The following is an 18,069-nucleotide window of genomic DNA, read 5'->3' as shown; positions in this document are numbered from 1 at the left end:
TAGAGCTATAAATTCTAAAGGACACAAACGCGCTGATTAAAATAGCTTAACCTCCGACACAACTTTATGACCTCTGAGTTAACCTGGGCCTCATGGAATGACAAACTACAAAGATAATTTAGTGTTGAAGATGGACATCAGAGAGAAACCTGGGTCATATTCAGTAGCCACTAAACAGAAGAGAATGGACTGAAACAGGTAGGGGCTACCTGTACATGTCCACTAAGAAACGCTTGTTTCGGTTTTCCGTTGCAAAACATTTTGCTACGGTGTGCGTAATGAATACAACTCGGTGGAGTTACAGCTGACCTCATCAGGGCTGGAGGCCTGGTAGGTGCGGTTGTTGTCGCTGAAGTCCTGGTCGGCCTCGGCGGCAGTGGACTCTGTCTCCCCGTAGACACTGGCGCGGGACTCGTAGACGGGCGTGACGTTGTGGCACAGTGCGATGGCCTTCACCGCCTCATGGATGCGGCTGCTGACGCTCTTGCGGACCTTGGGGGCCACCGCCTTGGGGGCCTGGGCTGGTTGTGGCTTCCTGGATGGGGTGGAGCTGGTGCTGCTGTTGCTGCCGTTGGATTGCTGGGTCTGAGAGCTCGGCTGTGGAGGCAAAGTAAACCACATTTATTATTATTCTGCATACAGGGAGTGGACTATGATGACATGAAAAACAGACATTCCCTATAGGGTATTCCACATAGCAATGGGCCACGTTTAGTTGCCAAACGTTCTCGAACGTTGCAGATAGAATTGCCATGACTAGAGTCGACATGATTCCTTGTTCTACATGTTGGATTAGCATGTTTGTTCTTCATAACAAATGTATATCTGAATGTTCCAAAACGTTGTGTCCTCTGACAACGCCCATCAATTCAACTCAGTGGCGTCTCACAGGCAGCCCACCGTGCCAGCTAGGTTTGACAGAGTTGATGTGTTCCACTGGAGCGGGTGATTTCGCCTTATTAACCCTTCTGCTGCTAGAGAAAGAGACTCCTACAAAGATGCAAAATGAAAACCCTTCAGCAAGCCTACTACAACGAAGTTCTCACTTCACTATGAAGACTGGGATAGGTAGTCAGTCAAGTTTTGAGAGCTCCTTCTATTGCCAGTTGCCATTAACATCATGTTTCATCTCTCTCTTTTTTCAGAATACCCTTCACTCCTACATTATCTCAATCTCTCTCCGTTTCAATCCCTTACACCGAGGTGGGTAAATGATTGTCTCATTTAAGGGTTAAACCTCTATTTGATTCATCCATGTCTATCTTGAATTTTGTATTTAATAGATTACTTCCCCCGAGTTGGCAGATCTCTACAGAATTGCGCTCTATAGTGTACATTCACTGTAACAATGGCATCACCATAGCTCTGCACGTGATATTAAATTGATTTATTCCTATGAATTACATCCTGTTTACAGATGCCTGCATAATTCAATTTCACACATTGATATCTATATGCCCTTTGTTCGTCACAAACCATTTCCTGCAGGGACCTATATAATGAGGTTATGATAGATTTCCATGTAGCGTTACAATCAACCTCTGACACTCTCTGTCATCTCGGTAATAAAGGGAACATGAAACACACCAGCACGACAAATCAATGGGGCTGAAGCGCTAGCTGCTATTGAGTAGTGTGCTAAAAAGACTTATCTTTCATTAGCCGAGCTTAAACAGAGTGCAGGCAGATGGTTCCATCCACAGCACAGCTGTTAGGGGCCTGCCTGAGTGTGAACAATATCATTCTGTCATGCCTTCAGATAGAGATCAACCACCTAGAGAAGGAACACTGGTTTTTACTGTACGTCGGTGTAATGCTTAGGGACTGAGCTTGAATGAACAATGAAAAGGCCAAAAGGAGAAGTAGTGGAGAGAGAGGTTTAACTAAGAGTCTCTTTATGAGGAGTCGTGAGCCATGAGCTCTCCTGATCCTATGAAAGTTAATAAAACAAAGAGATCAATAGCTAATCGTTCTCCTGTTTACTCCCCTAAATGACAGGTGATGTTTGCACGTTTACTGAGGTTTCTCAAATTCAGTAAACCATTTAGGACAATACTAAGAATGTGACCCTAACTGGTAGAGTATGATCACCTGTGCGTATGACTGCACTATATGGCTCTGTATCTCGTCCATGGTGTCCGTCCCATAAGACACTGTCCCCAGGTGCAGCCGCTTGAAGATCATCTCGTTCTGTGTCAGAGTGCCTTCAATTCACAAAGAAGAATGAAGTGAGATTTGTATTAGAGGCAAAAAACAGGTTCATGAGTGAGAGAGACTATACCAGCACATAATTCACATACTGCTGTTCATCAAGTCATTTTTGAGTGGATCATGCATGCATTCTTATAGCTACAGTGTTACCTCTAGGATTTATTTCAGCATTGGTGGCAGAGTAAAAAAAAAAAATATATATATATATAGGGTATAGGGGGGACGGATGTTTGTCCTCAGAAGAATGCATAATCACCACGTACCATCATGCATCATGGGACCTGAAGGGGTTGTTGTGACTCACCTCCTATTCCCCTAATCTCATTACCCATATGGACTCCCTGTCCTCTCCAACCAACCCAACACAGCATACAAGAGATACTGAGCGTTCCGACTAAAAACTACTGAAAATGGAGGCAGCGGCTCTCGTTTAATGGATGCTGCTTGCCAGAATGTGTATTGAGAGAGCGGAAACCTGATTAGGAGGCAACTACCTTCCAATAACATTACAGGCCCAAAAGGTTATCCAATTCAAATGGATTTATTGTTTTTGCTCTCTTTCCATGTGGTTTAACTATCAACAGGGATACATAGGTAAGGAGGCTGGCTAATCTATTCCTACTCTGCCTGGTAAGACAAAGAAGCATGTCGGGACCACCCCCAGAGTTGATCACTTTGATATAAGGTTTGGCTCTTGGAAAGGACACTCATTTGTTCTAAAATGTAATTTACATGTAAAATAAACAAAAGAGAAATGAACTAACAATCTCATGTGAATTCTATATTGTTCAGGGATGCAAACTGGTGAGGGCCCCAAAAGGTATATTTTATTGGCACAGAAATGATTGAAAAACCCATGTGAAGTGCAAGAACATTTGCTTATTTTCAGAGAATAACAAGTCCATAATACACATATGAAAATAGTGTCCTGGTGTAGGGGGGAGTAGGGCTCTTTGGTCTGGGTTTAAGGTTTATCATGACATGTAATGTCAGACAGACAGGAATGCATCAGTCTGCAATGCAGCTGCATCTGACAAGCTGTTCTATAGAGGTGCATAAAGAAAAGTAAAACAAATCCTGTCTCTAACACAATCCTAGTTGCTGAATTTTTTTATTTTTTTTTACAAGGAGTACATGAACACAGTGAAAGTACTTAGAGGCTGCTGCCCTATGTACAGTTGAAGTCGGAAGTTTACATACACCTTAGCCAAATACATTTAAACTCAGTTTTTCACAATTCCTGACATTTAATCCTAGTAGAAATTCCCTGTCTTAGGTCAGTTAGGATCACCACTTTATTTTAAGAATGTGAAATGTCAGAATAATAGTAGAGAGAATTATTTATTTCAGCTTTTATTTCTTTCATCACATTCTCAGTGGGTCAGACGTTTACAAACACTCAATTAGTATTTGGTAGCATTGCCTTTAAATTATTTAACTTGGGTCAAACGTTTCGGGTAGCCTTCCACAAGCTTCCCACAATAAGTTGGGTGAATTTTGGCCCATTCCTCCTGACAGAGCTGGTGTAACTGAGTCAGGTTTGTAGGCCTCCTTGCTCGCACACGCTTTTTCAGTTCTGCCCACAAATGTTCTATAGGATTGAGGTCAGGGCTTTGTGATGGCCACCCCAATACCTTGACTTTGTTGTCCTTAAGCCATTTTGCCACAACTTTGGAAGTATGCTTGGGGTCATTGTCCATTTGGAAGACCCATTTGCGACCAAGCTTTAACTTCCTGACTGATGTCTTGAGATGTTGCTTCAATATATCCACATAATTTTCCTTCCTCATGATGCCATCTATTTTGTGAAGTGCACCAGTCCCTCCTGCAGCAAAGCACCCCCACAGCATAATGCTGCCTCCCCCGTGCTTCACGGTTGGGATGGTGTTCTTCAGCTTGCAAGCCACCCCCTTTTTCCTCCAAACATAACAATGGTCATTATGGCCAAACAGTTCTATTTTTGTTTCATCAGACCAGAGGACATTTCTCCAAAAAGTAAGATCTTTGTCACCATGTGCAGTTGCAAACTGTAATCTGGCTTTTTTATGGCGGTTTTGGAGGAGTGGATTATTCCTTGCTGAGCAGCCTTTCAGATTATGTCAATATAGGACTAGTTTTACTGTGGATATATATACTTTTGTACCTATTTCCTCCAGCATCTTCACAAGGTCCTTTGCTGTTGTTCTGGGATTGATTTGCACTTTTCGCACCAAAGTACGTTCATCTCTAGGAGACAGAACGCGTCTCCTTCCTGAGTGGTATGACGGCTGCGTGGTCCCATGGTGTTTATACTTGCGTACTATTGTTTGTACAGATGAACGTGGTACCTTCAGGCATTTGGAAATTGCTCCCAAGGATGAACCAGACTTGTGGAGGTCTACATTTTTTTCTGAGGTCTTGGCTGATTTCTTTTGATTTTCCCATGATGTCAAGCAAAGAGGCACAGAGTTTGAAGGTAGGCCTTGAAATACATCCGCAGGTACACCTCCGATTGACTCAAATTATGTCAATTAACCTATCAGAAGCTTCTAAAGCAATGACATTTTCTGGAATTTTTCAAGCTGTTGAAATGCACATTCAACTTAGTGTATGTAAACTTCTGACCCACTGGAATTGTGATACAGTGAATTATAAGTTAAATAATCTGTCTGTAAACAATTGTTGAAAAAATTACTTGTGTCATGCACAAAGTAGAGGTCCTAACCGACATGCCAAAACTGTTTGTTAACAAGAAATGTGTGTAGTGGTTGAAAAACAAGTTTTAATGACGCCAACCTAAGTGTATGTAAACTTCCGACTTCAACTGTACATAGTCATGGAACACTGGTCATTTTAATAATGTTTACATACTGTTTTACCCACTTCATATGTATACTGTATTCTAGTCAAGGCATCTCCTATTTAACTATCGCTGTACATATACTATTCTTCAGATATACTACATATTCTATCCATATACTGTCGATATTGTCTATACATCTCATCACATATACACATATATACAGTACCAGTGAAAAGTTTGGACACCTACTCATTCAAGGGTTTTTCTTTATTTTTACATTGTAGAATAATAGTGAAGACATCAAAACTATGAAATAACACATTTGGAATCATGTAGTAACCAAAAAAGTGATAAACTAATGAAAATATATTTTATATTTGAGATTCTTCAAATAGCCAACTTTTGTCTTGATGACAGCTTTGCACACTCTTGCCATTCACCTGGAATGCTTTTCCAACCGTCTTGAAGGAGTTCCCACATATGCTGAGCACTTGTTGGCTGCTTTTCCTTCACTCTGCCATCCGACTCATCTCAATTGGGTTGAGGTCGGGGGATTGTGGAAGCCAGGTCATCTAACGGAGCACTCCATCACTCTCCTTCTTGGTAAAATAGCCCTTACACCGCCTGGAGGTGTGTTGGGTCGTTGTCCTGTTGAAAAAAAAATGATAGTCCCACTAAGACCAAACCAGATGGGATGGCGTATCGCTGCAGAATACTGTGGTAGCCATGCTGGTTATTTGTGCCTTGAATTCTAAATAAATCAGACAGTGTCACCAGCAAAGCACCCCTACACCATGACATCTCCTCCTCCATGCTTTACGGTGGGAACTACACATGCGGAGATCATCCGTTCACCCACACCACGTTTCATAAAGACACAGAGGTTTGAACCAAATATCTCACATTTCGACTCCAGACCAAAGGACACATTTCCACCGGTCTATTGTCCATTGCTCGTGTTTCTTGACCAACGCAGGTCTCTTCTTCTTATTGGTGTCCTTTAGGTGTTGTTTCTTTTCAGCAATTCGACGATGAAGGCCTGATTCACACAGTCCCCTCTGAACAGTTGATGTTGAGATGTGTCTGTTACTTGAACTCTGTGAAGCATTTATTTGGGCTGCAATTTCTGAGGCTGGTAACTCTAACGAACTTAACCTCTGCAGCAGAGGTAACTCTGGGTCTTCCATTTCTGTGGTGGTCCTCATGAGAGCCAGTTTCTTCACAGCGCTTGATGGTTTTTGCAACAGCACTTGAAAAAACATTCAAAGTTCTTGAAGTTTTCCGGATTAACTGACCTTCATGTCTTAAAGTAATGATGGACTGTCGTGTCTCTTTGCTTATTTGAGCTGTTCTTGTCATAATATGGACTTGGTCTTTTACCAAATAGGGTTATCTTCTGTATACCCCCCTACCTTGTCACAACACAACCTCATCAAACACATTAAGAAGGAAAGAAATTCCACAAGTTAACTTTTAAGAAGGCACCTGTTAATTGAAATGCATTCCAGGTGACTACCTCATAAAGCTGGTTGAGAGAATGCCAAGAGTGTGCAAAGCTGTCATCAAGGCAAAGGGTGGCTATTTTAAGATTCTCAAATATAAAAAATATTTTGATATGTTTAACACTTTTTGGGTTACTACATGATTCCATATGTGTTATTTCATAGTTTTGATGTCTTCACTAATATTCTATAATGTAGAAAATAGTAAAAATAAAGAAAAACCCTTGAATGAGTAGGTGTTCTAAAACTTTTGACCGGTAGTGTATACATACACTGCATTTGGAAAGTATTCAGACCCCTTGACTTTTTCCACATTTTGTTACGTTACAACCTTATTCTAAAAATGATTAAATAGTCCCCCCCTCATCGATCTACACACAATACCCCATAATGACAAAGAAAAAACAGGTTTTTTGAAATGTTTCCAAACGTATAAAAAAGCCCGGAAATATCATATTTACACAAGTATTTAGACCCTTTACTCAGCAACTTTGGCAGCGATTACAGCCTCGAGTCTTCTTGGGTATGACGCTACAAGCTTGGCACACCTGTATTTGGGGAGTTTTTCCCATTCTTCTCTGCAGATCCTCTCAAGTTATGTCAGGTTGGATGGGGAACGTCGCTGCACAGCTATTTTCAGGTCTCTCCAGAGATGTTCGATCGGGTTCAAGTCCGCGCTCTGGCTGGGGGGCCACTCAAGGACATTCAGAGACTCCACCAAAGCCACTCCGGCGTTGTCTTGGCTGTGTGCTTAGGGTCGTTGTCCTGTTGGAAGGTGAACCTTTGCCCCAGTCTGAGGTCCTGAGCGCTCTGGAGCAGGTTTTCATCAAGGATCTCTCTGTACTTTGCACCATTCATGTTTCCCTCAATCCTGACTAGTTTCCCAGTCCCTGCCGCTGAAAAACATCCCCACAGCATGAAGCTGCCACCACCATGCTTCACTGTAGGGATGGTGCCAGGTTTCCTCCAGACGTGACGCTTGGCATTCAGGCCAAAGAGTTCAATCTTGGTTTCATCAGACCAGAGAATCTTGTTTCTCATGGTTTGAGAGTCCTTTAGGTGCCTTTTCGCAAACTCCAAGCGGGCTGTCATGTGCCTTTTACTGAGGAGTGGCTTCCGTCTACCATAAAGGCCTGATTGGTGGAGTGCTGCAGAGATGGTTGTCCTTCTGGACGGTTCTCCCATCTCCACAGAGGAACTCTGGAGCTCTGTCAGAGCAGCCATCGGGTTCTTGGTCAACTCCCTGACCAAGGCCCTTCTCCCCCGATTGCTCAGTTTGGCCGGGCGGCCAGCTCTAGGAAGAGCCTTGGTGGTTCCAAACTTCTACCATTTAAGAATGATGGAGGCCACTATGCTGCAGAAATTTTTGGTACCCTTCCCCAGATCTGTGTCTCGACACAATCCTGTCTCGGAGCTCTACGGAAAATTCCTTCGAACTCATGGCTTCGTTTTTGCTCTGACATGCACTATCAACTGTGGGACCATATATAGACAGGTGTGTGCCTTTCCAAATCATGTCCAATCAATTGAATTGACCACAGGTGGATTCCAATGAAGTTGTAGAAACATCTCAAGGATGATCAAGGGAAACCGGTTGCACTTGAGCTCAATTTCGAGTGTCATAGCAAAGGGTCTGAATACTTATGTAAATAAGGTTTCTGTTTTTTTATATATTTAATAAATGCAAAATAAATTATAAAAACCTGTTTTCGCTTTGTCATTATGGGGTATTGTGTAGATTGACAAGGGAAAACAAGTATATAATCCATTTTAGAATAAGGCTGTAACATAAAAATGTGGAAAAAGTAAAGGGGTCTGAATACTTTCCGAATGTGTGTGTGTGTGTGTGTATATATATATATATATATTTTTTTTGTAAATATATATATATTTTTACCTTCATTTAACTAGGCAAGTCAGTCAAGAACAAATTCTTATTTACAATGACGGCCTACACCGGCCAAACCCGGATGATGCTGGGCCAATTGCACGCCGCCCTATGGGACTCCCAATCACGGCCGGTTGTGATACAGCCTGGAATCGAACCAGGGGGTCTGTAGTGATGCCTCAAGCACTGAGATGCAGTGTCTTAGACCGCTGCGCCACTCGGGAGCCCATATATTCAAGACTCCGACATTGCTCGTCCTATATTTCTTAATTCCATTCTTTTTGTTTTTAGATGTGTGTATTATTGTGTATTGTTAGATATTACTGCACTGTTGGCGCTAGGAACGATCTCAACCTATTCTCAAACTTTAAATGGGTAAGAAGCCCGGCTCGCTGGCTTGGAGCCAGGCGTGGAATGCGAGCCGCCTAGTGGGCCACTTTTGGTAAGTAGAACTGGTGCTGCGGAATGAACCGAACGCTGGATTAAGGCACCCGATGCCAATGCTCATCAGACACCAGAAAAGGTGTTGGTCGATATTGACAGCAAGACGGTGGCTATGGAAGACGGAATCTGCTATGGGAGGGGCGATCGCCTCGGTCGCCCCCGGCCGATCGAAAAGGAGTCGGGTTCAGATCCCCGAATCCGGAGTGGCGGAGACGGGTGCTGCGAGGCGTCCAGTGCGGTAATGCAACCGTTCCCGGAGAAGCTGGCGGGAGCCCCGGGGAGAGTTCTCTTTTCTTTGTGAAGGGCATGGCGCCCTGGAATGGGTTCACACCGAGAGAGGGGCCCAAGCCCTGGAAAGCGTCGCAGTTAGATTAGAGTACAAGGGGCAATAAGATACACTACAAGAAAGGGAACACATATACAGTCGTGGTCAAAAGTTTTGAGAATTACACAAATATTAATTTTCACAAAGTCTGCTGCCTCAGTTTTTATGATGGCAATTTGCATATACTCCAGAAAGTTATACAGAGTGATCAGATTAATTGCAATTAATTGCAAAGTCCCTCTTTGCCATGAAAATGAACTTAATAACAAAAAAACATTTCCACTGCGTTTCAGCCCTGCCACAAAAGGACCAGCTGACATCATGTCAGTGATTCTCTCGTTAACACAGGTGAGAGTGTTGATGAGGACAAGGCTGGAGATCACTCTGTCATGCTGATTGAGTTAGAATAACAGACTGGAAGCTTTAAAAGGTGGGTGATGCTTGAAATCATTGTTCTTCCTCTGTAACCATGGTTACCTGCAAGGAAACACATGCCGTCATCATTGCTTTGCACAAAAAGTGCTTCACAGGCAAGGATATTGCTGCTAGTAAGATTGCACCTAAATCAACCATTTATCGGATCATCAAGAACTTCAAGGAGAGAGGTTCAATTGTTGTGAAGAAGGATTCAGGGCGCCCAAGAAAGTCCAGCAAGCGCCAGGACTGTCTCCTAAAGATGATTCAACTGCGGAATCGGGGCACCACCAGTGCAGAGCTTGCTCAGGAATGGCAGCAGGCAGGTGTGAGTGCATCTGCACGCACAGTGAGGTGAAGACTTTTGGAGGATGGCCTGGTGTCAAGAAGGGCAGCGAGGAAGCCACTTCTCTCCAGGAAAAACATCAGGGACAGACTGATATTCTGCAAAAGGTACAGGGATTGGACTGCTGAGGACTGGGGTAAAGTCATTTTCTCTGATGAATCCTCTTTCCGATTGTTTGGGGCATCCGGAAAACACCTTGTCCGGAGAAGACAAGGTGAGCGCTACCATCAGTCCTGTGTCATTCCAACAGTAAAGCATCCTGAGACCATTCATGTGTGGGGTTGCTTCTCAGGCATGGGAGTGGGCTCACCCACAATTTTGCCTAAGAACACAGCCATGAATAAAGAATGGTACCAACACATCCTCCGAGAGCAACTTCTCCCAACCATCCAAGAACAGTTTGGTGACGAACAATGCCTTTTCCAGCATGATGGAGCACCTTGCCATAAGGCAAAAGTGATAACTAAGTGGCTCGGGGAACAAAACATCGAAATTTTGGGTCCATGGCCAGGAAACTCCCCAGACCTTAATCCCATTGAGAACTTGTGGTCAATCCTCAAGAGGCGGGTGGACAAACAAAACCCCACAAATTCTGACTAACACCAAGCATTGATTATGCAAGAATGGGCTGCCATCAGTCAGGATGTGGCCCAGAAGTTAATTGACAGCATGCCAGGGCGGATTGCAGAGGTCTTGAAAAAGAAGGGTTAACACTGCAAATATTGACTCTTTGCATAAACTTAATGTAATTGTCAATATAAACCTTTGACACTTATGGAATGCTTGTAATTATACTTCAGTATCTAAAAACAAAAGTATCTAAAAACACTGAAGCAGCAAACTTTGTGAAGACCAATACTTGTGTCATTCTCAAAACTTGACCACGACTGTATAACAGTAAAAAAATATATATATATATATATATATATATATATATATATATATTAAAAGGGAGTAAAACAAGGGATGGCACGGGGTCTCAGAGTGTCAGACGGAGACAAGCAGTAGGAAACGGATGCCCAACCCAGCTGAAGGTTGCCGGGAAGTAGCGCTAGTCCGTGGCTCTCTTCTCCGGGTAAGCAGTGAGCAGCACATCGCCTGAGCTCAGTTCCCCGCATCTCCAGGTTGCCTGTGTTGCGCCCGACCGGCTCCACCCCCCTTTCCCCGTTAGGCACGGCCGCATGGTGCACCTATGGGCAGGTGCGTCGGCCGCGTCCGAATGGGATCGGGGGTTGCCGGCGAACCGGGTCATCCCGCCTCGGGCTCACATATCAGGTGCTTGGGGTCTCGCCCATGACCCAAGCGTGGCTCCGGGTACCTAGCCAACCTCTCTGCACCCCGGCTGGCAGGGGAAAGGAGGGCAACCTCCCCAACCCCTTCTAGCCACTAGCCTCTGCGTAAAACAAGAGACTGTCTACTGACAGGATCAACCAGGTAATGGACTCTAATCCATTGCCGTTCCAGGGCGACCAACCCGGGTTATCAAAACTGGCACCGACAGTGGGGGTTTCCGGACACCATCAAATCAAATCAAATCAAATCAAATTTTATTGGTCACATGCGCCGAATACAACAGGTGCAGACATTACAGTGAAATGCTTACTTACAGCCCTTAATATCTTGGAATGCTAGTGAATCCATGGGCAGGCATTGTCAAAACGGAACTGATCGGGCTACTTCGTGATTGGATATGCAAGATTGGGCGGGCGGCACTAAAACCTTCACAAAAGGTCAAGATGTTGAACTCCTTCGCTGTCCAGAGGCTGATCTACAAAGCCAACCACGGCAACATAAAGGGGGCCGACCTGACCAAAATCGATGGAATGATAAGAACCGCGGTGAAGGAATGGCTCCACCTCCCACCGAACACCTGTAACGGGTTGCTTTATGCGAAACACCGAGACGGGGGTCTAGGCATCGTAAAATTGGCCCGCCAGATTCCATCGATCCAGGCCAGAAGGATTCACCGGCTGTGGCACTCGGCAGATGAGTGCACCCGGGGGATAACTCGCAACACAGTTGGGAAAGCGGAGTTCAAGGGAACATGGCTGAGAGCCAGTGGGAGTGACGCAGGGAGGCCCTCCCTCGAAGACAACAATTCCTGCTTAGTGGCGCCGCGGTGCCCAATCCCGTGCGATTGGAGGCAGGAGGAAATGGATCAGCCTGGCAACTCAAGGTATAGGGATGCAGGCCTTTGGTAATGACAAGACCAACAATACAAGGCCAGTACATCGATGGGCTCAAACTGAGGGCCAACGTCTACCCCACCCGGGAGATGCTCGCAAGTGAAGGAATGGCCGACCGGCTCGAGGAAGAGGCCCCGAGTGATGGTACCCGTGGCCATATCAGGTCAAGTGGATTTGATATTCCTCGCTTCGCCGGTGCTCCTCATGTCAAGTGAAGAAATTCAATGAAGCGTGGGAAAACGGCGGCAGTAAATATGACTCTCTTAAGATAGCCAAATGCCTCATCATCTAATCAGTGACGGGCATGAATGGATGAACGAGTTTCCCCACTGTCCCTACCTACAATCTAGCGAAACCGCAGCCAAGGGAACGGGCTTGGCGGAATCAGCGGGGAAAGAAGACCCTGTTGAGCTTGACTCTAGTCTGGCACTGTGAAGAGACATGAGAGATGTAGAATAAGTGGGAGGCCTCGGCCGCCTGTGAAATACCACTACTCTTATCGTTTTTTCACTTACCCGGTGAGGCGAGCTCCGAGCAGGCTCTCGCTTCTGGCGTCAATGAAGCGCGGATCACTCGCTGCGATCTATTGAAAGTCAGCCATCGATCCAAGCTTTTGTCGGGGACGGAAGGCGTCTTCCTCCACCATCCTTCTTCTTTACTCACGGGTTACCAGGTGCACACAGAAGGGCCAGGGGCCAGACACAGAGTGCGAGTGAGAGCCCAGGCAGGCGTGTAGAAGGCGCAAGACATGGACATGTGGCTCTGGCTAGATAGGGGACTAGGTCTCCCATCCGCCCGGGCCCGTCCGCTGGTGGGACTTTGAGTCAGGCTGTGATTCGCTGTGGAAGTCAAAGGGTCACCAGGTGCACAAGGAGGCCTCCCCCAAGGCGGGGGGCACTCAGAGTCCGAGCAGTGGCGACAGGACTATGGGGCTGGGGGCAGCACTCAGGCTGTGGAGGTTGGAGTGTGGACTTAGTCTCTGAGCAGAAAAAAGCGGGCGGGTCACCAGGTGCACAGAGCCTGTTTCAGGTTACCGGGCGCACATGCTTCCTGACAGCGGGACTATAGAGGTCTTAGTGTCCGGGGGAGGGGTACTTAAGTGTGGGTACCCCGGTACACCTGGTGGGTGAGGTTATAGAGGTGGCTGAGCCCTGGCCGGTGCGAGTGATGGGTGATGCCCAGAGAGAGGGGTGTTGACCGGGCAGGGAGTGTAGGCCTAGAGGCCTGGAGGTCTGTAGTTCCAGGGAGTAAGCTACACTCTCAGGCCCAGGGAGAGGGATGTTGACCGGGCAGGGAGTGCAGGCCTAGAGGTGTGGAGGTCTGTAGTTCCAGGGAGTAAGCTACACTCTCAGGCACAGGGAGCGGGATGTTGACCGGGCAGGGAGTGTAGGCCTAGAGGCCTGGAGTCAGAGGTCACCAGGTCAATGGGGGCCTGCCTAGAGGTCAGGAAGACCCCAGGAAGAAGGCCCAAGTGAATAGGTGTGTGAGTGACACCGTCCCTTTTTTTTGGCATACTAGGGCTTCTGGTGTGTGGAGGGCTGGATTCTTTCGTTTTTCAGCCGAGCTCTCTCATTGATTTACATTGGGTTCCCAGGTCAACACCTGGTAACCTGTTCGGTCACCCTGTGCACAGCTGGACTTAGTCTCTGGAGCGAAAGCTGGACTCTTACATCGGGATCCCAGGTGCCTGTGGTTAAACACAGCCTAAAATGTCCAGTGGCACCCTCTTGTGGCTGAACCCAGGTTGGGGGGGGGGGACCCCAACCCGGCAATGGACCCCCAGCCCACCAGAGGGCCCCTGGAGCCATCCCCCCCATCAACACACGGAGGAAAAGCAGGAAATTTTTTAGGATATAATTTATTTATTTATTAATAATACTTCCCGAGGTGCTAGAGGTCCCAAATTTGGACTGGTACCCTCACTCGAGACAGGCTCCGACCGCCGACCTGAACCGAATTGAGAAGGTGAGCCCGGGCGCCCAGCCACACTTCATTCACTTTAACTACGACCTAAGATCAGACAAGACAACCCACTGAATTTAATCATATTACTAAGCGGAGGAAAATAAACTAACCAGGATTCCCTCAGTAGCAGCGAGCGATGAGGGAAGAGGCCAGCGTCAAATCCCTGTCCGTCCGGCAGGCACGGGAAATGTGGCGTTTAGAAGACCGCTTTGCCCGGTGTCGATCAGAGGCCTGAGTCTTTCTGATCGAGGCCGGTAATGGCCCCCGTCGCGCCATAAGGGAAAGTTTAAAATAACTTTGAAGAGAGAGTTCAAGAGGGCGTGAAACCGTTGAGAGGTAAACAGGTGGGGTCCGCGCAGGTCAGGGTAGGCCGTTCCAGTGTGGTCGAATCCCCTCGTGGGACTGACCTCCGGTCGGGCTCGGCAGGGCAGGGGGCGAAGGTGGCTACCGGTTTCGGCCGTGAGCTTTACAGCGCCACTGCTCCGTACTCGCCGCTTCCCAGGGCCGAGGACTTAGTACCCGCTGCGTCATGTCCCCCTGCGGGCAAATCGGTCGTCCGACCTGGGTATAGGGGCAAAAGACTAATCGAGCCATCTAGTAGCTGGTTCCCTCCTAAGTTCCCTCAGGATAGCTGGCGATCGAAGTCTCTCAGTTTTATCTGGTAAAGTGAATGATTAGAGGTCTTGGGGCCGAAACGATCTCAACCTATTCTCAAACTTTAAATGGGTAAGAAGCCCGGCTCGGAATGCGAGCCACCTAGTGGGCTACTTTTGGTAAGCAAAACTGCCGCTGCGGGATGAACCGAACGCCGGGTTAAGGCGCCCAATGCCGACGCTCATCAGATCCCAGAAAAGGTGTTGGTCCAAATAGACAGCAGGTTGGTGGCCATGGAAGTCACCCGCAATAACATCTGCTAAATATGTGTAAGCGACCAATACAATTTTTATTTGAAGTATGAGTATTTTAATAATAAGAAATGAATAAAAGCTCATGAATAAAAGGTTTCAAATCAAGCACATTGTACCCTCAAATATGAGTGACTTAGGTGAGACAGAAATGCTCAGCTGCCCCTTTAAGGACGGTAGGTTGCCATGGTAACGGTGGAGAATCGCTGACATCTCTTCGCTAAGTTAGCAGTTGCATCAACTGCAAACTAACATCGAAAAATAACCTAGCATGTGAACAAAACTATGTAAATAGCCAAGAAACACTAGGACAAAGTCACACTTTAGAAGACCTTCTGGTAAATCCAACCAACTATGCCTGTGTGCTTCCCAATTCGTTTTATTTCAGCACCACACTCACAGTGCCACAGCCCCCCAGTTTGTGGCGTGAAGAGATGACAGAACCTGTCCACGAAGCACTCAATCTGATATATCTGACATCACGCTCTGAACTCTTTCTTTGATATTTTTTTGTAGGATGCGTAGGGATGCATTCTGCCCTCATTTGATCATACTACAGTGGCTGTGTGTCCTGTCACCTGTTTTGTCAGTCAGTAGGTACACCAGGCGGCCCAGCTCTTCAGGGATGGTACTGGTCCGTACCACGGTACCAGGGATGTTTTCATCTTTCATGATCATCCAACCGTAGGCCGACTTCCCCATGTCCAGATTGACACGCAAGCTGCACATACAAATAAAACAGAGGTCAAGTTAAATATGTGTTCAGCAAAAGATGTATTAGGCAAAAGATGTGTTAGGCAAGCAAAATAAAATCCAACTACCATGATTCTATTCAACGTCACCCAACAAGAGTCAATCAAAGACTCATTAGAGCAGTGAAATGGATGCCATGCTGTACCATAGAGTTAGATACACTATCTATATTGTGTCTACCTCTATGTGCCGTACCTGATGGGGATGATGTAGGAGAATAGCACGATGAAGCGGAACAGGTTGCGAAACCAGGGGCCCACAAAGCCCTGCAGCGCTACCATGACAACCGACAGGACCACCTGAGCCAGGAACAGAGCCTTGGTAAGGCGGTTCAGCTCCAGGTCCAGCAGACCAACCTGTAGAGGCGAAAGAGGTCAGGGTTCAGAGGTTAAAGTTCAAGGTCAGAGCCACAGGTTAAAAGGACAGACAAATCCTCCACTGGGACTAGACATGCATGGTTTCATTGACTCTTTATGCATGCATGTATTTGTATTTATTATGGATCCCTATTGGCAGCAGCTACTCTTCCTGGGGTTCCGCAATATTAAGGCAGTTATATACAATTAAAAACATTACATTTCACAAGAGATTTCACAACACATTAAGTGTGTGCCCTCAGGCCACTACATTTTGATCAGTGTTTTAAATCTGATTTTCCTGCTTGAATGCGTTACTTGAAGTGGAATAGATTTCCATGTAGTCATGCCTCTATGTAGTACTGTGCGCCTCCGATACCCTGTTCTGGACTTCGGGACCTCTGATGGCATGTCTTGTGGGGTATGCATGGGTGTCTGAGCTATGTGCTAGTAGTTTAAACAGACAGCTCGGGGGATTTAACATGTGAATACCTCTCACAAATACAAGTAGTGATGAGAGCGTCTGCTAAATGATGTAAATGTAAGTCAATCTCTCCTCTACTTTGAGCCAGGAGAGATTAACATGTTGGCTCTCCATGTACATTTAAGGGCCAGCCATGTTGCCCTGTTCTGGGCCAATTGTAATTTTCCTAAGTCCCTCTTTGTGGCACCTGACCACACGACTCGACAGTAGTCCAGGTGGAACAAAACTAGGGCCTGCCTTGTTGATAGCATTGTTAAGAAGGCAGAGCAGCGCTTTACTATGGACAGACCTCTCTCCATCTTAGCTACTGCTCCATCAATATGTTTTGACCATGACAGTTTACAATCTAGGGTTACTCCAAGCAGTTTAGTTTCCTCAACTTGCTCAATTCCCACATTATTCATTACAACATTTAGTTGAGGTTTAGGGTTTAGTGAATGATTTGTCCCAAATGCAATGCTTAATGCTTTTGAAATATTTAGGACTAACTTATTTCTTGCAACACATTCTGAAACTGACTGCAGCTCTTTGTTAAGTGTTGCAGTAATTTCACTTGCTGTATTGACTGACGTGTATAGTGTTGAGTCATCCGCATACATAGACACACTGGCTTAACTCAAAGCCAGTGGAATGTCATTAGTAAAGATTGAAAAAAGTAAGGGTCCTAGACAGCTGCCCTGGGGAATTCCTGATTCTACCTGGATTATGTTGGAGAAGCTTCCATTAAAGAACAAACTCTGTTCTGTTAAGACAGGTAACGCTTTAACAATATAGCAGGGGGTGTAAAGCCATAACACAACTTTTTCCAGCAGCAGACTACAATGAATTAGGTCAAAAGCCGCACTGAAGTCTAGGAAAAACAGCTCTCACAATCTTTTTATAAATTTCTCTCAGCCAATCCTGAGTTAATTGTATAAGTGCCGTACATGTTGAAGGCCCTTCCCTATAAGCGTGCTGAAAGTCTGTGGTCAATTTGCTTACTGTATAATAGCATTTTATCTGGTCAAACAAAATGTTTTCCAAAAGTTTACCAAGGGTTGGTAACAGGCTGATTGGTCGGCTTTTTGAACCAGAAAAAGGGGGATTTACTATTCTTGGGTAGCGGAATGACTTTTGCTTCCCTCCAGGCCTGAGGGCACACACTTTCTTGTAGAGTTAGATTGAAGATATTGCATATAGGAGTGGCAATATCGTCCGCTATTATCCTCAGTAATTTTCCATCCAAGTTGTCAGACCCAGGTGGCTTCTCACAATAATCTTTTCACTTCTTCAACACTCACTTTACGGAACTCAAAATTACAATGATTGTCTTTCATAATTTGGTCAGTTATACATGGATGTGTGGTGTCGGCATTTGTTGCTTGCCAATGAAAAACATTAAGTAATTGGCTAAAATCAGTGGGTTTTGTGATGAATGAGGCATCTGATTCAATGAATGAATACAACATTTCATTTAAGATGCTCCAAAGCTATTTACTATAATTCTTTATATCATTTATCTTTGTTTC

General features: G+C 45.7%; 1 protein-coding gene across 1 annotated transcript in view; it reads right to left on the bottom strand.

Moving 5' to 3' along the window:
• The window catches only part of LOC311126914 (putative phospholipid-transporting ATPase IIB), a 66,492-nt gene that overhangs the window by 19,325 nt on the left and 29,098 nt on the right, over positions 1 to 18,069 (bottom strand). The window contains exons 12-15 of the mRNA XM_084158612.1: positions 15,917 to 16,077; positions 15,547 to 15,689; positions 2,092 to 2,204; positions 310 to 597 (exon numbers count right to left, since the gene is read on the bottom strand). Of these exons, the coding sequence (XP_084014738.1) occupies positions 310 to 597; positions 2,092 to 2,204; positions 15,547 to 15,689; positions 15,917 to 16,077 (705 nt within the window). The remainder of the gene's footprint in view (positions 1 to 309; positions 598 to 2,091; positions 2,205 to 15,546; positions 15,690 to 15,916; positions 16,078 to 18,069) is intronic.

Source organism: Coregonus lavaretus (genome assembly GCF_964263955.1).
Source record: "Coregonus lavaretus genome assembly, chromosome: 3".
NCBI lineage: Eukaryota > Metazoa > Chordata > Actinopteri > Salmoniformes > Salmonidae > Coregonus > Coregonus lavaretus.
This window is presented reverse-complemented; position numbering and strand designations above follow the sequence as displayed.